The sequence below is a fragment of the Phalangium opilio genome, unplaced genomic scaffold (genome assembly GCF_054372755.1).
Source record: "Phalangium opilio isolate 3A_F unplaced genomic scaffold, DU_Popi_V2 ptg000070l_1, whole genome shotgun sequence".
Lineage (NCBI taxonomy): Eukaryota > Metazoa > Arthropoda > Arachnida > Opiliones > Phalangiidae > Phalangium > Phalangium opilio.
Window position 1 is genome coordinate 10,625,689 of NW_028324182.1, and position 25,933 is coordinate 10,651,621.

Here is a 25,933-nt window from a genome sequence, read left to right on the forward strand (position 1 = left end):
GGTTTAGGCCCTAAACTAGGTCTCCTCCACAGTAAACTCGGGCTATTATTACTAACATTATTATACACCGAAACGGGACGATTAATCTTATTGTCATTGTTGGTAGTAGTTACACCGCGAGACATTTCTGCTGAGTAAAGGCGAAATTACAAGACGTCGAAACTCAGAAACGGATAAACGTTCGACATGCTCCTTAGTACTAGCTATGACGGCGAGAAATTGGTGGAGATTCGCGCCAAAAATATTATAAAAAGGTTTTATCCATGGGGGGATAAAATAATGGGGGGAAACGAAAGAATGGCTATCGTATCTGTGGTCCTGGTCTAACGTCATGGACACTGACAAATGATCGGACCATACTTTGTCTCTCTCTCTCACGCAGCATCCGGATGAAGATGAGGGGAGCGAATACGTATAAGATTACCTGACCAGGCCTTTTTCATCGATTACTCTGTACCGCGCTGAACACCGTGTTGTCCGATAAAAGGTAATGAAAACAGGGGAAATTGAATTTAACCTACCATGTTTTTAATAATCACACAAGGTACTCGGGAGTCCCAGACTCCTAGACAATCCAAGAATTTCGTGTTTTGAAATCAACACCCGATGTAAGACTACCTTCACCCTTTTTTTAATAATAATCAAGGTTTCTCTGATAAGCTTTCCTTTGGCGGTCTTATCAATATTTAGTCAATTTTGTTGAAAGTAATTAATGTGTAAGGTAAGGAGAAAGTGGTAACGGGTAATGACGTCATTACCCGTATCTCTTACTCCACTGTTAGTTACGTATTGAATGTATATTTAGCCTGACTCAATCTCGGTCACCGCGCTTGACAAATCTTCCTAAAGTGGTTGATAAATATACAATACATAAGAAACGCAAATGCGGGCATGGTTTTGATTGTTATTAAAAAGATACGTAATGTTGCTTTAAGCCTTGGTGTTCGTTTCGTTAATTTAGTTGGAAATGTCATGATAGTTAGAGCAAGTTAGAGAGCTTAAGAAAAGTACCAAAAACTAAACCAATCAAAGGAGACTCTCAAATTTAATCTCGCACTGTAAAATTATAAGATTTGAATCTACTTGAACGCTCAGAAAAATTTCTCGAATTTCAAAAACTTAATTGATATTTTTTAAATTGATAAGAATTGAGCCCCTGTCCGTTAGTTTTCTAATTACTTTTTCAATATTTACTTAAAAAAATAAATCGTGTTTCTCCATCATCGTGATTTTGTTTCCCGCCCTTTCAAAATATATTCATAGAAAATAATGAAAAAAATATAAAGGAGTGAAAATTATTTCGAGGTTATCACGAAATATTACAGAAAACTACTTTTGGTTTATACATAAATGCCTTATTTCTTTCACACAGCTGCTATAGTGGGGGTTTAATGTTAGATACAGATTATATCTAAAGATTTATCTAGCGATTTGAATTAACAGACGAATTTAAAATAAATCACGATACGTTGTGTATTGTGATCGTAATCTATGCTAGAATTTGAAAGGGTTGCTTATATAAGCCTAAATTTATTCAAATTCAAAAGGGGGTTGCTAAATAAGACTAAATTAATTCAAATTCAAAAGGGTTGCTAAATAAGACTAAATTAATTCAAATTCAAAAGGGTTGCTAAATAAGACTAAATTAATTCTAATTCAAAAGGGTTGCTAAAGCCTAAATTCATTATAGTTTTAAAAGGGCGCTCAAGCCTAAATTCATTTTAATTCATATGGGTTAAACCATTAAGCCAGCGCCCAGTATTTAGTAGTAAAATCAAAAATTCAAAGCGTATCGACAGCTTACCATGTAGCAAGCCGGCTTTGAGAAGCCGCGGGGCTAAGTTTTACTTTGGAATGCGCGTTATAAATCAATGGAGATCCATGACACCTTCATTAATTTTAAAACTAACCTTTCGGTAGATAAACACAGTTAAAATTTATTACTACAACCTAATTAAACTCATTTACACGGAAAAAAAGAACGTAACTCTCGTACATTGATACAGTGGCGCACGGGAAGTTGCCATCATATACATTTCCTTTTAATATATATATATTTTTATTAATATGGTATTACGTTAAAAAAATATATATTTTTTTTTCATAGAACCGGTCCGGTTGCCTAGTATTTTAATTAATTTTCAGCATAAGTAGCATAGATATTGTAAGTATCACATTTTCAATTGCAGTAACGCTAACTTAAGTATGGCTTGTTACCATGGTAAAGATAGTCCAGGGTTTTATTGTTAAAAACGGGATGGTCAAGTCGAAATAAAATTATAGTATGCCAAGATGTTTATTCCTATTGGCTCTGCCTTAGCAGCCCTGGGTCACTTCTAGGAAAGTTTCGACAAATAACAAATTGGTTTCGAGAAATTAAGTTTACTCGGAAACGCAACTTAATTATTGTTTAACGTCATACTTAAAGAAGTTATGTTACTACTGTTTTAGTGATAACATTACAGTGAACCGCTAGTGACATCGCCGGATTTGCGAAGAAGTGTTTAGTTTGGATATTTAACGATAGAGGAGGTGGAAGAGGTGTTAAATTGATAAAGAAACCGAAAGAAAAACTGTTAATAAATATTGTAGGGGTACCCACATTCTAAGCTTTAAATATTACCTCTAGAACACGTGATTCGCGTCCCTCTATTGTATCTATCAATTGTCCATACTTATAGTTTTAGGTCTCAGACCAGGAAAAGATGGATACACTCTATCGCGGTTGGTTATTTGATCGGGAGTTTTGGCATGATCAGCGTTTTTTCGCTGTAAAAATCTCTTCTGAAACAACGATGACTTATAACAAACATCGCGACGTGCCAAGATACACTGTGTTTTTCCGTTTGGTGTTACAAGGAAGATTGGTTTTTAACTTCTTATACAGATAAATCGGCAGAAATATATTTAGAAATGCAGCCAGATGTCAGTAAACACTTTTTCGTTAGAATCTTCAATTTTCAATATAAAAACAATCATTAGAGGTATTGTAACTATCTGTACTAAAACGAACCCTGCATTGGAGGAAATGACAATACCACACCAGGGAGAAATTAGGTAAGATGGAGTAGCATGGCGATTGGCGCCCCGTGGCATTGAAACTCTCCCAGTGCACCTCGCGCACGCCCTATCCTTAGGTAGGCGATTGAGTGCTGCCATTGTATTTTTATGAGAACTAGCTTCCATTTTTAAGAGAGAGGGGGCGTCCTGTTCTATTCCTAAACGCTGAGGATGCTGGGAGGACTTCGGTACCGTTCCGTAGATGGGGCTACAGACTGCAACGTTAAAGGTATCTAAGTTACCACACCATCGCTCTCTCTCCTTTAAGATCACACCATGCGGGTAGGGTAAAGTGAATTGTAGAAAAACATTTTAACTTGTGTACGATAAGGATTCTTAAACCTTTTCAAACAAAAAACTCGCGCCATAAAAACACATGGCCATAAACGACGAGGACAAATTTCAAGTTGTTGTTTTCCTATCGAAAGATAGTTAAAACGACGAGTTTTGAAGTAAAAGTCTTGCTTAGGCAAACAGTCTCTAAAGCCGAGAGTGTGTCGTTCAAAATAATAGCTTTTATTGCACGGAAAATCTGGGTTTATAGACGTGACAAAAAATACACCACCGTACTGTTAACGATGTGTTTTTAACGATCAAAGGAAGAAAGGTTTTTCGGGAAAACAAAGATAACGGCCTGATCAGCTAAAACGTCTTGGCTAATTTCGAGATACTTGGCGAAAAAGCGAGTGACAGGAGAATGGCGGGGCAAACAGACGTTAAGACAAGCTATACACAGACGAAGACCGTTATTTGTAAGTTACAAATGGATTCAAAAGATAGAAGTTGCCCGAAAACAATTTCGGTCCACGCCACGAAAAAACATAGCTACTCTGGAGTTCAGAAGTATATGAAGCGTGAGGTTGAGGGAATACGTCGAACTAAATGGAGACGATAACGTTTAATTAATCTATTTCTTAAAGAGAATATTTGAAAGGAGTAGCAGTTCCTCATAGCTTCGGAATCGGGGCCACCCAAGGTCCAGGGAGCAAGGTTTTTCAATAATCATTATTGACATCATACACCGCCAATTGCAACATATTTAAATTTGCATAAATTGTTTTAGATTATTTTTAGAAAATATGTACCTTTATACTATTTTTGACAGTATATATATATAAATTCTCGTTAGGACTAAAGTAAAGTTGAAAAAACCAGTGACTGACAGACACTAATTGAAAAATCTGAGCTGTTAAGCGCTTTTTTTTCTTCTCTAAAGTATAGCGTAGCTTAAACAAACAGATACATCCGAAATTTTAAAATTACGCCAAACTTCGAATTTCGAAAAGCACCCAACTTAATGAATAATTACTTAACAATTAGAAAAGTACCACCAACTTATACTCATTCAAAAACCACCACTTCCGGATCCCAAAATAAAGAGGTACTTAATTTTTTATTTTATTTTTTTAATTTTCATAAGAGCATTGGAGCAACCCGCAGAGATAGATATAGTAAGAGAACTAACTCGAGCTAAATTTAGGAATTAGAAAAAGCTAAGAGGTATGTCTTTTTTAACTTGCATTTTACACCATTTACTTTCAGAAAGAAAAATTGAGCGGAAAAGGCTTAAAAATAGAGAAAGACAGCAACTAAATAAAATGAATTACGATATCTTAACCCCTAAACGAGCCCCACAGTTTTCGTAGCTACCATAAGCACACCTCTTTGGTTCATAGCTTGCAAATATGAATAACACATAAAACATACAAACACACATGCATGCAGGCTTAACACATCCTAGATTTGTGTCGTGTCAACGAACGAACGAGCCAACGAATCAAAAGAAAGATAGAAACAACGAAAACGTCACGAATCGACTCTACCAATCACAGTATAGATTTAAAACTATGTTTTAAACATCACAACAAGAGTCGTCAATTGATCATCAAGTCAAGAAGAAGACTGTTAAATCCTTACCAGTCGTTTAAAAATCGCCTGAGCCGCCGGTCGCAAACAACACATTTAAGTTTAATTAATTAATTAAGTTATAAAGAAGTTCTTTCTAATTAGTAATTAACACGGAGAGAAGATAAGATAATCACCAAGTAGATTTCCCATCTCTCTTTAAAGTCTTAATTGAAGATTCGCGAACTCTTACTACTATTTCAAACGTTTAACATATTTTGGGAAAGACCTAGTCTTAGGAAAAGAGAGTGAGAACCGGCACCGAAAATAGGAGAATACATAAACACAGAATAACAGTACGCCAAAAAACCTTAGGCTCTGCAAAATGAATTAGAAGTTTAGAAAACCGCGCACTGCACTGGCTTGGGTATAAAAAGTTTCCAAACTAAAACACGCCGAGCGAGAAATATTCCGTATTGAAATAACACTGGTTGTAACCTTTCTCCTAGATTTGTAAACGAAAGCTTTCTTTTTCTGTCAATTATTGTTTTTATTTTATCCTATGTATTATTTATTTTTGATGTCGGACAGACAGATGATAGGGTAAACTGGTACCGGTAACTTGGGAGCACGTGCGTAAAGGATGTTGGACCTAAAGGATTGAGAGGAAGGAGGATGAGGATGCGGAGGAGCGGGGAAAAGAGATGATGGGATGAAAGATGCTGATCCCTATGCTGGCTGGCTGCATGAGAAGTCTCCCTCCATTCTATCTCACATGGGTTTCTTCCGAATATTTTTTTTTAAACTTCCTCCCGATTTTCCTCCTCTCATTTATAATACAGGGTGGTTTAGATTGGAAAAAAGTTCAGTTTATGTAGAGATAAAGATGGGGGAAAATCTCAGTTTATATGGAGATAAAGATTGGGGGAAACTATGTCTGTAGAGATTTGAATATGAAAATTTCAGAAATGGCGCGAAAAAGAACAATTTTGGAGAGTTTGTTTTTTGATCTAAACCATGCTTATAGACATGGAGCTACGAACTCCGTATAGGAAGAGATGTGCGAAGCGAGAAGAAATTTTTTTTAAAACAGGCAGATACAACCACCATCGTACGAGTATAGTTAACCTCTGAAAAACTTTAGAAGCTGATGGGGCAATTTCGATTATTTCGGGGCAATTTTTCTTTTAATAAGAAAGGTGTTGCGTGTGCCAACGCTGAGTATACGAAATATAATATCGAAATAATAAGCTACATAAGCGCAATTTTCACGAGGCAATAAAAACTAATGTGAATTACAAGTTATTTTAGGGGTTTTAGCAACGGACATCAAATTTCGCCTTTTGAGCTCCGTTGAGTGGTGACAAATTTCTAAGCCAAAGCTGACGCAAGCATGGAGAAATTAAACTGTAGAGATATACCATACCTACTTTAAATTTGGGGTTATCCGTAATAATGTATTAAAAATTTACCTAATAAATGACGAAACTATAAAATTAAGCGTGTCACAAACGAAGGGGGAAATCAAAATTTTGTTAAGTTTCTTTTTTTTTTCGTGGAATTTCATAAGCGACATTAAAAATACGCAGCAGCCAATCAAGTTTTATCTTTTCCCTTCTTATTATTCTTCGGTTACACGGCCACGCGAAAAAATATTAATTAGACCTCACTTAGTTGGGTAACTTGGAGAGAGAAAAAAAAAGTGGATATTATCATAAAAGCTTCCAGCTATTAAGAGCAAAATGTGTAATTATTCGACTATACGTAATACTATAATACGGATCTGTCAATCTCTCTCGCTCCCGTAAGATTTATAGAGCCAGCTTTTGGGGCTAAAAAGGAATTGCATTGCGCGACGGTTACAAATTTTTCCATTTCAGAGAAGCGTATTAATGTAAACAAAAGATTTCTTTTGAAAATCGGCAAAATTATAAAGAACTAATGAAGGATTGTCAAAATTTGCGTACACCATATTATAATTTTCGGTGTTGAAGGGATTGCTTGAAAGGTTAGGTTAGGTTAAACAACTTATGGTGTAAATGATAAAATATTAAACGGTCAATATTCGGAGAAAAAAAAACTCAGTTTTGGAACAGGTACGTTTCTGCAGCAAAAAAAATATGCCTAGTCTGAACTTGAAAGGAGAGAGGGATGCATGAGCCAAAACCTTCGTATCTATAAGGTTGCAGTCTGTACCCCATCTAAGGCAACGAAGTCCTCCCAGCATGCTCAGCGTTTCGGTAGGGTACCGAAACGTTTAGTATGCCTGCCCCTGGTTCTTACCACTCCATCTTACTTCTTTCCTGCTTGGTCTGAAGAACGTACCTTTAGTCTTAAAATGAATGTGTCATTATTTTAAACTACATTACAATTTCCTTTAGATATTCTCGAAAAGATCAAAGAAAGAAAGAATAGATTCAAATTCACATTGAAAAGCGTATAACAATATCAGAGGTATTTTCAATGCGAAGGTATAATATTAATGAAGCGTGAAATTTAAAGAAATATTCCAAATTAAATTTGACTTTTAAAAAAAGCCAATTTTCTTCTCATTAATATTCAACTTTCTTAATAACTAAGTGAATATTCATATTGAAAAATTGGGAAGAAATACACGGAATATATTCCAAGATATTAGCGAAACGACCGAAAACCGCGTACGAAACAGTCTGGCGCTCTAGACACAAGTTCTTTCGAGCAAAACGCGAGAAATTCTAATTTTGATATCCAAATTTGAATAAAGACAGTATAGATATTTGATAAATTCACACTCAACGTCTAAAGGCTTTGAAGTACACGTTTCACGTTCAATTTCTTAAGAGCCATTTTAAATTTCGTTTCCATTATATACCATAAATCTTTTATACGCACCATCTAAGAATTAAGTTTATTTAAAAAAATTGTCATTTATAAGAATTAAAAAGAACTAGGCAAAATATAAGTGTGTGTGCGTCCAAGACCTACATTCGACTCTGATTCGACAAGAGAGAAAAAGAGGCAACATTTATAGGTATCAAGTTACAGTAAAATTCAGGGTTCCTAGTTTTAACTGGCAAACCGGCACAAGGCCCCATACTATAAAGAAGAATTGTATAGCTTCTTCAGCTTCGTAGTTACTGGAAGCTTTTTTACTTTTTACAAAACCATTCGGTTTTTAAGTAAAATACGGGTTATTAAAGGTAAAGGGAAGTCAGGAAGTCTTCGGATGTGAAAGTCTTTATACTGACTGATAATCAGTAAATGGGTTTACTTAGAAAGGCGCCATTTTGGAAAATGGCAGACAAAGACCTTCAACCTCTGACATCAAAAAAGCGTGTTTACTATATTCTATAGAAGGGGTTTTCCGATGTGAAAGTCATTATACTGACTGATAGTAATTGGGTTTACTTAGAAAGGCGCCATTTTGGAAAATGGCAGACAAAGACCTTCAACCTCTGACATGAAAAAAGCGTGTTTACTATATTCTATAGAAGGGGTTTTCCGATGTGAAAGCCATTATACTGACTGGGTTTACTTAGAAAGGCGCCATTTTGGAAAATGGCAAAAACCTTCAACAGCTGATATTAAATACGCGTGTTTACTAGATGCTATAAAAGGTTTTAGGTTTGAATATGCCGCCATGTTTTAAAATGGCGACCATAAACGTAACCAAACTTATCCGTACAAGCTTAACCGTGGTTACCGCAATAGTTTCCTATAACTGTTATTCATAATAATCTTTCCTGACTTGCAGAAAATTTGGGTTATTGAAAACGTGCCACTATCACTTTACTATGTCGATAAAAAAACAAACTTCGAAATCATTTCGTCTTTTTTTTTTTTCATCTTTCAGAATGACGTCACGAAATTTCAAAGAAGAAGAAGCAAAAAAAGAACTTTGAGAAAGAGAGGAGAGTTAATTCCATATACGGACAAGAAACCACGAAATAATAATAACAGAAAGAAATATCTTTCTTATATAATGTAAACGTCTTGAAATTAAAGCAGTACGTACTGTACGTCTGCTTCTTCTATTTAGGCTTAACAATACCAAGACTATGACCGGGGATATGGGGGACGGGGTGGTGAGACCGTGGGTGAAATGGATGGGAGTTTTACATCCATGATTTCTTCTTGCACGGCTTATCATCGCCATAATAAAACTCTAATTAGATGCATAGGAAACAAGACGTGCCTTTTTATACAGACGGGATTAAAGTAAGACTAGGGGGAGACAAGGCTTAACTATGTAAATAACATTTTTTTTTCTTCATAGATACCTAGGCCTATTATTACGTAATATATAAGAAAAAAAACATACGCGCGTGACTTTGAGTTAAAATTCGTGATTATCCTCTCGTGGGGGTCAACGATAAAACGAGGGAGACTTGACCTTTCGTTGACCTTCCGCGGCGAATTTAAAAAGAAATAAAGAACCACCCATATTGAAATATACAATATACATTTCGTTTTCCATAATTTTCAAGTTTTGTTTTAAAAATATTATATGCGGGTTATTATTGCTATTTAGTTATATATACAGTGACGTCACATTATAGTTTTCAAGGGGGGGGGGGTAAGGGGGGAGGTCCAACTAAAAGACATCTTGAAGTAAGTACGAGATGTTTAAAAATATAGTTTTTTTTTTAAAGAGTTATCGCGGAGTACGAGTATGTTATTTAATTTTTGAAACAAGAAATTCTACTGTATTCAATTCGGGCTTTTTTTACGAGGTTAAATTCTATATTAGTTAATTCATAAACATCAACTGATGTAGACTCTATAGCTCCTAGTACTTTAAAATAGCATTTTTCAGCTTTGAAATAATATATATTCGTTGAAAAACGGACATTATTTTTGAAGATAAATCTATATTATACTTCATACCTGCAATTTTATAAGAAAAATTTAATAACCAATAAAATCAGCCACAATAGACCATTTCGGTGTAACTATAAAAGGGAAATGATTGGGAATAAAACTGCCTTCCATTAATGTCACTCTTTGACGCATGAGCTGTAGGCTTTCTGTTTCAAGAGAGAACGTCATGTCAAGTCTTGTATGTCCAGATACTGATAGATATCATTTTAACGCGCAATTCAAACCAATTTTGCACCTAAACTCATCGGAAGAAATACGAATACATATCCTTGACCCCAATTCAATTTTAAATAATTACAAGATTACCTACTGATTGCAAATTGTAATGAAAACACAAGGGGTAGAAAAGGCTTGAAAATTGGTTTCGTGCATTCGTGCACGCGTAGGAGGCGGGTTCCCGCCTGATTCGTGCAAGACCATCGTCCTAGACATACTTGTTTAAAATTTTTAAAAATGAAGTAATATTTCCCCGCGCTGTGGTGACTATCGGGTCAGACTTTAGCCCGGATAACGAAATAAGCAGGTGTTTTTCTGAGGGACACCACATTCTTCGCGGCGATTAACAAGCACCAGGGTCCGTAATTACGCGGTTCATCAATTATCGTTCACGCTCTTTTAATGAGTTAACGTGGGCGCGCGCCAGCCGACCATTGCAGTTTTTCCTCCGCTACCTATGACTTCATCCCGGATAGATATTGCCAAGATGTATCGAGGGTTCAATACTAAACAGGCAACAAGAGTTCCGCTTCGAAACATTTCTAATCCTGATTACTCGCTCGTAAACTAGCTTTCATGATATTTCATGATTAGGAAAGAATGAAAGAACACACGTGTCAAAATATTAAAATGGTGGGCCAATATCGTGGTAACCCCGTCAAATATTTAAAGAGAAGACTAAAGATAAATATAATAAACACACAGAAAATTGACCGCAAAAGGTATATATACATCTCGTTATGCAGGGGAGAGTCAAGAACTATATTTTGAAGTAGTAGAGTTACTAGTTTCTGAAGTAGTGATTAGGCAATGTCAAGTGACCCTTCTAAAAGCGTGGAATGACTAAGCGGCACCAGTTGATAACGCTACGAAATTCACGCATGCCCAGATGGAGCAGTTATTGGGTAATGTCACGTGTCTCTTTTAAAAGCGTGGAATGGCTAGGCAGATAAATTCAACAGAAATGGCGATGCCCATTCGCAATGCACCAGTTGATAACACTACAAATATCACGCATGCCCAGTAGAGCTCCATTTGATATTTATTGTTATATTTAAACCCCGCTCCTACATAACTGATCGTACATCTCTCTTTAACACAAATATGGTTTCACCATCACTTTAGAGAATCTATTTTTAGCTATGATCTCAAATTAATTTAACGATGACTATAATTTACAATTTTGTTTATGAAATAAAAAGTGTTAAAATTTCGAAAAGGGTGCCTATTCACGGCGTCTGATCACGATTTTAACTATACATATAAATAATGCCTGACAAGTTAAGTGTTTCTCTTTAAACCTTAAGATACCTCATTAAAATTCAAGGCAAGCTTTCATATTATTATTATTATTAAATCAATCTAAGAAAAAACACAATAAGCAAACATCTCGGTAGCTCGTTAAGTGTATAGCAACAACCCAACAACCGGTATTGTCGATTGAAAAGAAAGAAAGGCATTTTTAAAAGAATAAAAACTTTTGCTTTTGCAAAGTTGCAAATTAAATTTAAATAAATGAAGCGGGCTTTATTTCTTATTCCAGAGTAGTATGACCAATCCTAGGCCAATTCAAGGACGACGGGAACTCTAGAATGTAGCCTTTTGAATAAATACACAAAGTTTTGCGAGTACTAAAAGTTTCGAATTTCGTCTGTGACTGCAATAACAGTTAAAATAATCGAGAAAAAGTCGTCAATATGAGCGCGATTTACGACTGTGACCTTAAAAAAAGTGACTTAATGCAGTAACAGCAACGCTGACTCCAAGTCTGTATTTGTATTTATGGAAGGAAAACATAGTGTGCCAATAAGACACCTTATCTCCATTCCAAACTTAACCCTCTCGTCAGTTTATGTTATATCCATATTCAATCATATTCATTTCACATCGTCGTTGTTTTTATACTTCATCAAAACTAACCTAAATTTTTTAGAACTGCATGCCATAGATCAAAAGTTCAAAACTATGTTCTCATATTCTTAGATATACGTCAATGAATACTAAACAAGTTCATTTGATATGTTCCTTCCAAAAGTTTGTCACTAGTTACTGAGATCATGTCATGAAGTGAGGGAGGTAGGTCATAGATTCTCCTGAAGCGACGCCTGGTGAGATGCTGTCAAAGGCTTAGTACCGACTAAATAGAACCTAGTCCTGCAATGGAAGTCCTGCAATTTTACCGAGTGTAGGACTTCAATTCAACACGAACTAGCTCGAGCTGTAAGTCTCTAGCATTAATACGAAGCATAGTTAGTGTCATACTTATGGAACGTATCTTATAAACTTATGATACTCGCTAATAGATATAAAGTTTGCGTGTTAATTGTCCGTTTGTAAACGTTTGACCATTTTTAATTCAATCAACATCGCAGTACGTGTTACTTCCTCGTACGTTTTGGGTGGCGAAAACTTAAAGATAGTCGACACCAAAAGAAGATGAAAAAACATCACTTTTCAAAGACGGATAAACGGGTTGTCTATAGGTTGTAATTTCGATTGCAAATACACATCTTAATTTTTAGTTATAAACCGAAAGTATCAATGTAACCTTAGGGAGGGAATTAAATAATACGTACATATATATACGAAATACTCTTCGGAAACGGCATTTAAAGATGATCGAAAGGCGTCAAGTACGATTCAATTTTTCCTATTAAGTGTTAATTACATAGCGCCAAACCCAAAATTACCGACAGAATTCGACGTACTCTTCCCGCTCTCGCTCTCTCTACAGACGAACTACAGCTTATTGAACCCTATGCTCAATTTATTTAAAAATACCAAGAATATTGATGAACAGGTTAAGGGTACGGGTCTCCTATTACCGTTTATCAATACATCAAATTATTTTTAGTGATTACAGGCAAATTAGTGTTAAAATTTTTACCAATTATGCAACATTGAAACGCAACAACCTTTCTTCTTAGCCGAAAAGCGAGGTCACGTGTTTGAGTAAAGAGAGTAATGTTAGCAGTTCAGTTTGAAACAGTAAAGTTGTTTTAAGATGATACAACGTTTGACTTAAGATGATACAACGTTTGACTCTTATGACTCAACTATGAATTGAGTAAATTATTTATGTAGTTTGAAAAGAATTTCGATGTACTGATTCAACAAAATTGTTAGTTGATGGGTAAGAATATAATTGAACGGTGATCCATTTTCGTGAATCATCTTGTTGAGTCAAAACACGTGTATTGTATTGTTTGAAAGAATATTGGATTTTCTTACACTGAAGTTAAAGCTAAGTAAAAGTGGGACGCAGATTTTCTCTATACTTAGCTCCTCGAATGTGAACTACTCTGCAATTCAACAGTCTGTTCAATATTCATGGTATAATTTAATATATTTTTAGTGTCATTTAAATATCAAGGGAAGACTGTAGATACATAGAAACTCTGAAAACCTAACTTGAGTCTAGCGAGTAAAAAAAAATCGAAAATTTCCCGATTAAATCTTAGACTCTCTAAAGAGGGACATAAGGAATAAAAAAAAAAGAATTTGGAAAGATTTTGGCCCTAAACTCTAAAACATTTAAGTCCCCTTAGGTCTTAAATAACGAAGTTTTTTACTGCCTTTACATTGCCGAATATATTAAATTCGACATGAAAAAGAAAAATGAGAATTTTGGAAAAGGAAGGGGGAGATAAAACGAAAGACGACTATTTCCAATATATTTCAGTTTATATCAAACATTTTTTGGGGCTAAAATTAATTTTCCCAAAAAATTGCACGAAAAATATATAATTTCAACATAAAAATTTGGAATTTTAAGTATCGGAATTATTTTCAGGATAAACAACTCTGTCTGGCCACGAGCAAAGTTTGAAACTAACAACCTATAAATTAATAATGAATGGGCATGGGCAAACTTTGTTGAACATATCCCATAATATTATCATTTAATTTAAACTGTATATTACCTAGCAGGTACATTGTACTGTTGTGATATACATTTAACAATTCATTCATTCATAACTTGACCAGGTGTAGGAGTATTTTTAATGTAAGTCTTACATGAAGGGTTATGAAGGGGGTAACAACACTTGCCATCATGGTTTACTGAAGTATTCGGATAGATACTTATACAGGGTGTTACTGATAAGTCTGGCCAGAAACTAAGGGGGATATTCTTTGGGTCGAAAATGTGACTTCTATCTCCATTTTGCCACAAGGACCACTGTTTTCTTGTTATGATTTGAGTGTTTTAGGGATGACCCCTTAATTAAATTAGAAATCATTGTCTAAATCAGCTTCTTAATAACATTTAAGGGCTCAATCTTAACTCTAAAAGACTAAAACAGTGGCCCGGACTGCAAAAGGTGATAGAAGCTACATTTTCGACGCAAAATCGTGCACCCAAAGCACATCCCCCACAAAAACACCACACCAGGCTGTATATCGAAAGATTCTGTACTATTTTTGCCAAGTGTTGACCCCTTTGGGAGATAGTCATTACCTCCTCGTCATCCTCTTCGGATCCGTACATCATTCTCCATAACTTCCAGGCGCTGGTTGTCCGAGCTACGAACATTTTCGACGGCACATAGCGAGACTTATCCGGGCCATTTATCAAACTTGGGCCGTACGGAGAATTAGAATTCATTTAAAAATCGAAAGCGAAAAACCACTGCGATTAAAAACTTCAAGGAAAAGAAAAACACGAGGGAGAGAAAGAGAGGCGCGTTCCACAAAAACGCGTTATACAATAATAATACCAGCGTTTAAAATATTATTTAATACGATACGGTTAAGGCGATAATCCACAAAGAAAGAAAAAAGAAATTGGGATAACCGGAAAACCGGCGTTTATGGGAACCAGTCTTCCGGCGCCCAACAAAATTATGGGCGGGAAAATATGATCGGAAATGATGTCAACGTGAAAAGTCGACCATTAAACGATAAAACGTTCGCATTTACAGTAAAGTACCTTGCGCGTTTAAATTATAAGGTAAAACGTGTTTTGTAATCTCAAAGACAACGTGCTGTGTTCCTTTCTGAATGAAAATAAATAGGGCAGATTTATTGAATGAAGGTGTTAGTATTACCATAAGATATGTTCACCATAAGTTTGTTCATCTCTGGTTACAAACTGGAGCTTGTCAAGAAGTGAGTGATTCAAGGTAAAGCGACGCCTGGTGAAGCGCTCTACTAAATTGGACCTAGATGTACTGCAAAATTAACCACCGAGTGTAGGACTTCAATTCTAGCTTTTCGTTCTCCCTCGAACTAGCTCGAGCTGTAAGTCTCTACCATTACAAAGAATAGCTAGTGTTATACTTATGGAACATATCTTATAAACTTATGGTTATAGGTAGAGCCCAACTAAGCTTGGGTAGCAAAATGGCTCCCGTAGGTATAAAAATCAACTGATTTAAAGAAGAGATTGGAGCATCTAGTAGCTATCACTTATAAACTTATGGTATTACTAATTTTTTGAGGAAAGATAAATAATAGGAGAGAGTTATATAAGAATCTCGCTTCTAAATAGGTTAAAATAAATATGGAAAACACCTATTAATCAATAAAGATTAATAAGTGCGAAGATGATTTATAATTTTTTTGCCAATAGATAATTAAAGAATAAATTTGGGGAGGGAAAGTAAGAAAAAAAATAGATAATCATATATGAGAGAATGGGCACGAAATTCATGGTTGTTTCGCGCCTGTTATGTTCCAATATCGAATAATAAAGACCGTGCAAACCACAAACACTCTCTTTGCATTACAATAAAGAAGATCACAACTGATCTGTCCTGTGGGCATTTACAAAATACACTTTAGATGGACCAACATTGGCGTCGTCATAAAAGTGAAATTAACTGATCCAGATTCATATAGAATAATTAAAAACTGCAATTACGGGTTCCTCTGCAGCATTGAAATTTCAAGTTCCTTCGTTACTGCATGCAATGTGATCCGAATTTCATTTCGATTAAATATTTGTATTGAAATGAAACATAAATTTTAACGATCTAGACAAACTCGGAATGAAACGACTATGTATATCTATGACGACTTTTAAAATATCTTTTGCACACGTATAAGGTGGTCCCCTAAATACCCGTCGTAATGCTGGTCGAGCTCCCGCAATTGATGGTTGTAATGAAAAAATTATAAAAAAAGAATTGAACCCGAGGGAATGATGGAACTCCATGACTTTTATATACATCTAAAGATTCATTTTTAGACTTTTGAGACTTCAGCGATCATTCTCGTTTTTGGAATATTATTCTAGACAAAGCGGTTTCGCGATTTCTAAAGGGAAGTTAACAAGACTCGCAAAAAACTCGCGAGTAACTGATAATCAACCGCGAAAACTAAACAAATTCACCTACGAAGAAAGCTGAAAAAACTAGATTTGTCGGTACCAAGAAGTGATATCTAGTTTATTAGGGAGAAGGTATAAGATGCCTAAGTATTCGCGCGCCATAGTCTCAGTGCCCCTTTCAAAATACAAGGGGGGGGGGGGACGTAAAAGGAGGCCGGGCTATTTCGCTACACTCTCCTCAATCGGAAAGTACGTAAGTGAGTTTTCAAGAATCAATGAGATGATGCTGGTTGTAATTTAGAGGCGGGGATTAACTCCGGACCTACGTTTGGACTGGAGATAAAGCTGGAAATGTGGCACGAATTTATATCTTCTCCCTAATAAACTAGGCATCACTTCTTGTCTGTACGTACAAGATACTAAAATAATCTTTCAATTGGCGACCATCTTGGTGAAATGGCGTGCATGCAATAAAATAACTAAAAACGGGATAAACTGCATGGCTAACGAGTTATACAATGGATGTCTGATTATGGTTTAAATCCGTGCAGTCAACTTGGAAAATTGTACGCTACCTTCGGAACATCTTAACCTCAAATTACACGTTCATATTTCAAGATGAAATTGCGTCACCATCTCTTTTAAAATTCATTATTATCACGATGTTGGGATTAAGGCCCTTAGGTGAACGATATGTTTGTATTACCCAAAATACCGATTTTAATTATTGTTATTAATGGTTTCTCTGTTATAGCCAAAATCACCATCAAATGTCAGTATAGAAGAATATTACAGGCGGAGGGTTACTTTATACAAAACTTCATAGAGAAAGATATAGTTTTACGACTTTTTACTTTGAAATTGACATTTTAGTAAGTAGCCTCTCTCACGAAGTTGATTGAAAGGTCGAAACCGTATAGAGAGGAACTTGAAATTCCGACACGCTATCAACCGCTTGTTTTAAGTTACTTTGAAGAGAATAAATGTTAAAGATTTTTAATTACTAATGCAAACAACCGCCCGGATATAACCAATTAACTTTTCATTATCGGGAAGAGAGATTACGTAACCAAGCTACGTACTAGAGCGTAACGTCTACCACAATGGCGACGTGAATAATTGAATAATCAAATTTAAAAGGAAAACTATTTATTTATTTATTTATATGGCCAAGGTTTAAGAACGTGTGGTAATTTTATTAACATAATGATAATAGAAATTCTAGGAAAAGCGTAGGAGTTATACATAGTATAATTAATTCAACCGAAAACCGTCTTAAAGGGAGGATGGAACTACTAATAAATAGGCCTAGCTAACTTGAAACCATTTGGGATTAAATTAAAACGATTTTAATTTAAAAACTTTACTCTAAATACCGCAAAAGCTTGGTTCGTATTTATTCTCAAATCAAACCTTAACGTCTTAGCCCTCTAGCTCTATACGCAATCTTAAGCTCTACACGTACCTAAAGCTTGAACTACTAATTTCGAATCGTAAATTAAATAACATTTTATATAAAAGGAGAAATTAATTTATTCGTCAAAATTTGGAATTATTTTAAAAAGTTGGGGGTTGGAAAAAATATAAAGGTTGACTCGGGTAACGCGTATAGTATAGTACACCGCCGAAATCCGTACATAAGTGCTTATTAACTTCGAATGCATTAATTAAGAGAGGCTGTAATTAGTCGTCGCGTGACAGAACAAATGACAAAAATGGGCTCGAGTCTTCTCAAAATGTCGCCCCGAAAATGTAAAATTTTTCTTTACCAAAAAATTAATCTACACTCGACAACGTGGGGGATCGCGCCACCAATGCGAGAAATATTACAAATGTCACCAGTAATAGGTCTAATTTTTTTCGTTTTTAACTTTTTTTTTCGCTAAACCGAAAATGGAAAATTTATAGATTTTTTCCAATAACCTTAGTAAAGAGATTTAAAAGAAAAAAAAATAATATTTATAAATTTTAGGGGGGCCAAAACCGGATGGCTGGACGGCCGGCGTACTTTGATGCTAAAAGTATGAATTTATTTCTATAACATCATGAAAATTACACCTCTAGTGATTGGTAGTTACATCAGTAATCTGTGCGAGCCAGTAATTTCCTTTGCGGCCGATTATTCACTAAAGGGATTTTTTGCAGTTCCTCCAGTGTTGCCAGGCTGTGAGTTAAGAGATTGCTAGCAGTTCAATTTCACTCAGTACTTGACCAATTACTTGACTCACAGAGGGCTTGACCACACAAGCTGAGAGAGATGGGGAGGGATCTATCTTTTCTTTTTGTAAATTAAATACAATTTAAAGGTCACTAAGTCCGTTTTGAATGGTCAAAGGCAGGGCCGGATTAAAGGGGGGCCGAGGGGGCACTGGCCCCCGGGCGCAAGGCTTGTTGGGGGCGCATTGAGTTAAACTATTCCCCCTTAGGGACATTTGCTGTTCCGTTTTTTCCGACTTAAGGGGGCGCACACTATCTCGGCCCCCGGGTGCTTAATCCGGCCCTGGTCAAAGGTCATTCCATTGACCCTTTGCGTGTAAAGAGGTCTTTCGAGTCGTACACCTGACTATAGATTACTTTTAAACCGAGGGGGTAGACGCTCTGGATCTCTGTGTACACCCGAGTTCAAAAGAGTTCAGCTTTGACAGAGCATTGAGTTCAAGACAACATATTGTACACCTGAGTTCTCAAATGTCTACCCTCTCGTTTTAAAGATTCTTGAAAGGATAGAATGAGTTCTTTTACTAACGAAATAAGTTTCGTATTTCGCTCTTTGATTTATTTCTTATATTTAGGGGAGTGTCCCTCTTTTTATATCAAAATATATATATATTAAAAAATTTATCGTCGGGAAATATTCTTGCCCCGGATGAGGATTTAAAAAAAAAAGAAAAAAATTGGCCAATAATAAATTGTAAAGTGCATTAATAATTTACGCGGTAGTCTATAGGTTATAGGAAAAAACCTATTATGTCGAATTAATATGATTAATGAATTATTGGCGCTACATCTACAATCAAAGTACAACCTCCCGGGGTGAAAAAGGCAAGAAAATTCGTAGAGAAAAAATGCTCTTGAGGTGGGTTTAAGAAAATCCCCTTTTTAAGAGCAATTTAACTAAAGATGATCCTTCTCAAATATACCTAACGTATGTTTGGGTCTAATTTTCAGAAAGTTTTTTCCTCCAGATTTTATCCTGATCATTTCAGATACTTACTTTCATTTCTCACAATTTTAAATTTTAACTCTTTGAATTTTACCATTTTTCTAGGTATTACAGACCATTTAAGTGTAAAATTCAATGCATTTCCCTGGTTTTTCCTATTTCAGGCCCATTTTTAACAAGAAAATATCCCGTTTTCCCTGATATTTTAGGTCTATTTTCAACAAGGAAATATCTAGTTTTTTCCTCTGACATTTTAGACCAATTTTCAACAAGAAAATACCTAGTTTTTTCCCTGATATTTTAGGCCAATTTTGAACAAGGAAATACCTAGTTGTTTTCCCTGAAATTTTAGACCAATTTTGAACAAGGAAATACCTAGTTGTTTTCCCTGAAATTTTAGACCAATTTTGAACAAGGAAATACCTAGTTGTTTTCCCTGAAATTTTAGACCAATTTTTGACAAGGAAATACCTAGCTTTTTTCCCTGAAATTTAGGCCAATATTTAATCAAAGAATTCCCTGATATCCCTGACACTTTAGGCCAATTTTAATCAAAGAATTCACCGATATTCCTGACTAGTTTGAAGTCCTTAAAGGTTATTTTCAAGAAATATATTTAAAGTACTTATTATCAGTTTCTTGGGGATTTAAAGAGTGAAGAAACACTGCTCGTATATCAACACTATATATATTTATATTCCCAACCCCGTATTTAAATGTCAAGATTAATCCCGATATCAGACAGAGGCCATAAAATATTTTATCTCAATCACGCAATATATTTCTCCGAGTATCAGGTGATTTTTATTTAAAGCGATTCTTGACCTTTCAACGACCTTTTTTAAGATAATAATTGGACAGAGAGAGAGAGAGAGAGACAGAGAGGGGCACAATAACAAATTATTATAAAGTCTTCTATGCAATTACGCCAAGTCCAATGAATAAAAGGCAAAGCATTATATTGAATTTTTCACGCTTTAAAAATAATGGAAAACGGAAATGCCCCCTTTTTAACCGCAGACGGTGGTTACCTGCCACGTAAGAACTCAGGTATTCCCATCCCATTATAAAACTTTTCAACTTTTGCAAGTTCACGCGGTGTTAACGTTCTCTGGAGTATATAGACTCGTCTCTATAAAGCCAAAGTCAAGCCAAAAATCGGGACTTTTTTGTGTCAATGCATTGTCTGAACTTGAAGTTACATTTACCCTCCCTCCCTCACTCTCTACCTAAACCAAAAATATTCTAAACAGACCCCAAAAAAAAACGTAATAAAAACAATGATGGATTGAGATTTTACCCTCCTCAAGGACGTACGTAAACTTAAACGTATTCTATTCCAGAATGGGAATAAATAATTCTTTCTGACTGTTTTTCGGTCTTCAAGAGGCCCTTGTATTTGTATTTTCTGTACTTTTGCTTTTTCTAACCATATATGGTCATGATACGAAAGTTTATGAGGTTTTTTAAGTAAATACCGATCTGTGACACGGTTTCTAACGATAGATGATAAAGAATTCAGATTTGGTTGGCTTACTATAGCTTAGTTCGGAAGAGGTTCAAATAACACGTGATACCGACATTTCCTGGTGTATATCAAGCCCTTTACTGGAAAGTATTAAGTAACAAATCCAGGCTCGAATAGACATAAAAAGGGTATTGCAACTTCTATAGACTATTTTGCGCGGGATGGATCACAGGAGGTCAAAGGGGCAATGAAATAAATGACTTACGGTTTCTTTAAAAATTTCAGCCGATGTCTTTTTGATGTAAGAGCAAGGTAAGTTATTGTTGACGGCTGAAGCGGGCGTTGTCAAGCCCACGTTAGTATTGTTAAATGACGTCACTTTCACCGTCTCAAATGGTTCTTCGTGTATATCCGCCACTGATATTTCCACGGAGTCCGACATGGCTGTGGTCTCTTCGAAATTACAACTTTGAAATATTCGTCAGCCGCGGGGGAACGTCGGGATTAGAAAAAGTTTAAAACTCGACGACCGACACCGAGAATAGTCTCGATAGTTTTTAGCCAAAAACGGAAAAAGAACGAAATGCCGCCGCCGGCGACACGCGTTAAGCCTAACTCGTTTCTCTCGGGGAATGTTACGAATCGACATTCGCGCGCTAACATATATCTTTTCTCTATTTGCTCTTATCTTCCTCCGGAAAGTACGACAGGCCTAGAATCGACATTCATTAGCTCGGAACCGCGTGGCGTGGGTGTCATTAAAAACGGGCGCGGAAATATACGCGCGCTTTTCACCCTCGACGCAGAAATGGCTTCAAAAAGCGCGCACGTGCTATTTCCCGCCTTTCCACTGCGGCTGTGAGTCGGTCAATGCCAGCAGATGCCGGACCGTCGTCTGCTGTACTACCAAAGTTTTTTTTTTTTCTTTTTTAATTTCCTCTACTGCGCCGTCAAAATAGAAAACCCCCGCCAATTTCAATCCCCCGTTTACCATGCTCGTTCGCCAAATAAATTTTGTCTATAAAAGGAGGTTGAGAAGGAAACGTAATATACAAATAACACGCGAAAAAATTATATATAAAAGTGCTTCCCCTAGTTGATTGGGTAAACTAACGATTTCTTTGAGGATAAGACCTAGATTTTTGTAAAAGAAAATGTCTCAAAACATCTAGACACGTGGTTGCGGGGGAGAGGAGTGACGGGAAACTGTGTAAAAACGCGTAGGAGTGTTGTAGATCCGACACGAGAAATAAAACTGTTACAGGGTTACGCAATTTATTTTGATAAAGGAACGTTGTCATACTTAATATTTTCATATATAAAATACCAGCGAATGAATTAAGAGTTTTCCAACTTTCAGTTCTGTTCATTATCCCTTTGAAGACCAATTAAAACTTAAGTAAATCTTTTTTTTTTCTACGTCATTATTTAGTAAATAACACCCCTAGTTTAAGCGCGCTTAAACTGAAATTTTGTCACGGGCTCTTCAGAAAAGTAATCAGATCACCTCAAAAGAATTATACGAAGGTTGCACCAAAAAATGAAAAAATATATAATATAATGTAACGCGTTTAATTTCTGTTATTTTGGTTCACGTAAATTGTTTTAATAATGGGTTTTACGCTTTCACAAAAGGGGGACGTTATAATTATTTTAAATTACATTTTCACCAAGCGTACTATGTATTTTGTGTCGTAGAAAAGAAACAAGACATACACCAATAATTAGGCCTAGTAAAAACAGATCTTGACTAACGCGAAGTTATTAAATATGATTTAATACCAGTATATAAGTTTATGAGATATGTTCAACGTAAGTTTGTTACAAACTGGAGCTTTTCAGGCATGAAGTGACGTAGGTCATAGATTCGAGGTAAAGCGACGCCTGGTCAGTGGTGAGACGCTGTCAAAGGCTTAGTACGAACTAAACAGAGAGCTTTCAGATGAGATAGTAGTACGTCACACCCTCCCAAGTCTTACCGCTGTTCTGGTAGCCATATTGGGTGGTCACAGGCTCATTCCTGCTTTAAACCCACCAATATGGCAGCGTATATTATGTCATGAGACTCAGCTCCTCCAACTGAAAGCTCTCTATAGAAAGATGGAAGTCCTGCAAAATTAACCATGCCCAAGTGTAGGACTTCTCGCTTACGTCGTTCTCGAACTAGCTCGAGCTGCAAGTCTCTTGCATTACGAAGTATTATACTTATGGAACATATCTGATAAACCAAAAGTGGAGGATAAACTTATGATACCGGGTAAGAAAGGAGAGGTAGAAGTAGGTTAAGATGAGGACAAATATACTTTAAATTCATCTACTTTTGTACCTTCCTTAGAAGTTGTCGGATTTTTTTATATTTAAAAAGTAACTAATATTCAGAGGTTTGGCCATAAAATATAAGAAAACATAAATTTCATAATGACACTTGGATAACGAGGCGAAAATTGGCAGTTTTTTTTGTCGATGGGCAAAATGATAAAATAACGACCCCGGTAATCTTCATAGATATTTCTCTTCTTTCTTAATTATCTTAGTGTGTCGAGTTTTCTATTAAAAACTAGGATCCCGATATCAATTAAGACGATGAAATTAATATAGAGATACCCCAAATTAATTGCGAGCTAAGTTAAAATTAAAAACACCGGGGTTTCTTTTTTCTTCTTTTTTTATATAACTTAGTAATATTTCATATAAATAATGTCCAACCACAGAGTTAGGGCTCATTTTAATCCCATTTTTGGTTTTCAAGGAATGAAAAGATTGAAGAAGAAAAAAAAAGAAAGGGGATTGTAATTATCGGGGACAAGTCGTCTTTCAAATTCGCCCCTCTTGTCATTTAAATAGATTCTAACTTGTCCAAAAAATTAAAGGGCTGGTAACACGTAATTTTTTGTGGATTGAGTCAAATATTTCTCAGCGATGCCTTGACTGTTTTCGATTATTTCTTTTTTTAATTGAAGATATTTAAAAGAAAGGTCAGTGGCCTGAGATATTTAAGGTCAAAGGTCACCATATCGAAATTTAATTTAAATATTTTAAAATATAAACAATAGGGCTAAGTAGAGAGCCTTCAGATGGCATAGTAGTACGTCACACCCTCCCAAGTCTTACCGGCGCTGTTCTGGTAGCCATATTGGGTGGTCTCAGCTTCATTCCCGCCTTAAACCCACCAATATGGCAGCATAAATTATGTCACGAGACTCAGATCCTCCTCCAACTGAAAGCTCTCTATAAGTATCATCGCGTCACAGTATAGAGCTATCTCAGCTGTGACGTCAGTGCCTAGGTAAAACGTCATAGGCTTAGCTTTGGCAGTGGGCGGCCATGTTTGGTACCGCTTTGGTTCTATGGGCAAATAGCATGGGTGACGTCACAGTAAGGGTTCTATTCCACGTGGACATGATTATTTCGCGCCAAAAGCCATATTATATAAGTTTATATCCATAAGTATATCGTTTTCCGCTTTTGTAGAGTATTACTGTATCAGAGATACTATCTATTTAAACTATAGAGGGGGTTTTCTGCAGAGTCCAAGAAGTTCCGAAACTTTGTCTTTGATAGTATATGTTTTAAAGAAAAAAATTCAACAAACTTTCCAATACCTTTTTGCTATAGTAAAGACCAAAACATGAATAATTCATGGTCTTTGGGCAGCTTTGGGGCTACGAAACGAGTTTAAATAGTTATACTCATGGCCCTTTTTTCTCTCTCTCTATCTCTTTACTTCTTAAAACTAATTAAGTGGGGGGAATAATGATTAGAAGAGGGGCAACGGAATTTCTAAATTAGCGAGTTTAGAACTATTATGGTTTAAATACATGTTTGTTGAAAATTGTCTGTTATTACGACCAAAAAATTAAAAAAAATAAAACATTTTAAAGTGATTTTCTTTCAACATCTCAACGGGCGCTTCAAAAATAAATTGGCCAATCTTAAGCCCGTCTTATTAGACAGTTTAAGTTAAACGCTTTAACTAAATTTCCCCTCCACTTTCGTTGGAATATAAGATGCCTTAAGCTCCCTAAATTGAACTTCAAACCTCTAGCGACCAACTTAATGAATGACCATATCGCTGTTCCCCAAAAAATTGCAAGCAAACCATATAATTTTAGGGTAAAGCTGAAACTATACCGCCATTTAATTAAAATCGAAGTTTTTGGGGATATTAAATAAAAAAATATTCAAAATTATGTTAAAAGAAATGCGGGTAAATATATTTAAAAAAAAATGGTACTAAATTTAATTACAACCCCAACTATAAATTTTTGGGGAAAGATTTTGACGAAATTTAAAAATTTTAGGTGTAGGACCTCTTATATAATTTGGAACGGGGATGTCTTAAATCTTGATTAAATTTTTGCTACTAAACGGTCATATTTTTTTTATTTTTTTAAATTTTGGTTAATTAAGAATTTTGGGTAATTATTACATTTATCAGATGTAAATCATCTCCAAGTGTAGGTTTTTTTTTCTAAAGGAAAGGCTAGCACAAGAATTTTAGAATTATGTAACCCAAGTCCCACTCCCAATGTTATCTGCTTCACAGTTAGGCTTGAGAGAACTAGGGTTCAAACAACTTTTGGAAAACTGAATTCCATGAGTTTTCCAGGCTTTTTCCCCATATATTACCCTGAGTTTTCCAGGTTTTTTCCCATATATTACCCGGAGTTTTCCAGGTTCTTTTCCCACTTATTGCCCTGAGCTTTCCAGGGTTTTTTCCCATATATTACCCGGAGTTTTCCAGGTTTTTTTCCCATATATTACCCTGAGTTTTCCAGGTTTTTCCCATATATGGAGTAAAAACGGGAGTGGTTTTATATTTGCAGCAACCCCTTTAGAGCAAACTTACTCAAACCTTACAAATTTCCCTGAATTTTACTAAAAATTCTGTTTTTTTTTGACAACTATTTATTTCCCTGAGTTCTTAAAGTTTTCCAGGTTTGTATGAACCCTGAGCATAGTTAATTCCAATAAAAACACAAAACAACTCTTGTTGACCTTTCCTTTATCAAAATTGTCCATGTTTTCTTATAAAAATTAAAAATGTCTG

The 25,933-nt window shown here is 35.6% G+C and overlaps 1 protein-coding gene and 1 long non-coding RNA gene across 3 annotated transcripts in view; one reads left to right on the forward strand and one right to left on the reverse strand.

Moving 5' to 3' along the window:
• The window catches only part of Lmpt (four and a half LIM domains protein limpet), a 59,833-nt gene extending 37,855 nt beyond the window's left edge, over positions 1-21,978 (reverse strand). The window contains exon 1 of the mRNA XM_089843105.1: positions 21,149-21,978. Coding sequence (XP_089699231.1) covers positions 21,149-21,325 — 177 coding nt within the window. The 5' untranslated portion in view covers positions 21,326-21,978. The remainder of the gene's footprint in view (positions 1-21,148) is intronic.
• Positions 2,538-9,392, forward strand: LOC149661567 (uncharacterized). 2 transcript variants are annotated; one of them, XR_016368938.1, is made up of 3 exons: positions 2,622-4,441; positions 4,603-5,658; positions 8,738-9,392. It is a non-coding gene; the product is annotated as an uncharacterized LOC149661567 (long non-coding RNA). The 2 variants fall into 2 exon arrangements; XR_016368937.1 differs by lacking the exon at positions 8,738-9,392 and having other exon boundaries at positions 2,538-4,441; positions 4,603-6,401.
• Positions 21,979-25,933: the final 3,955 nt, after the last annotated feature.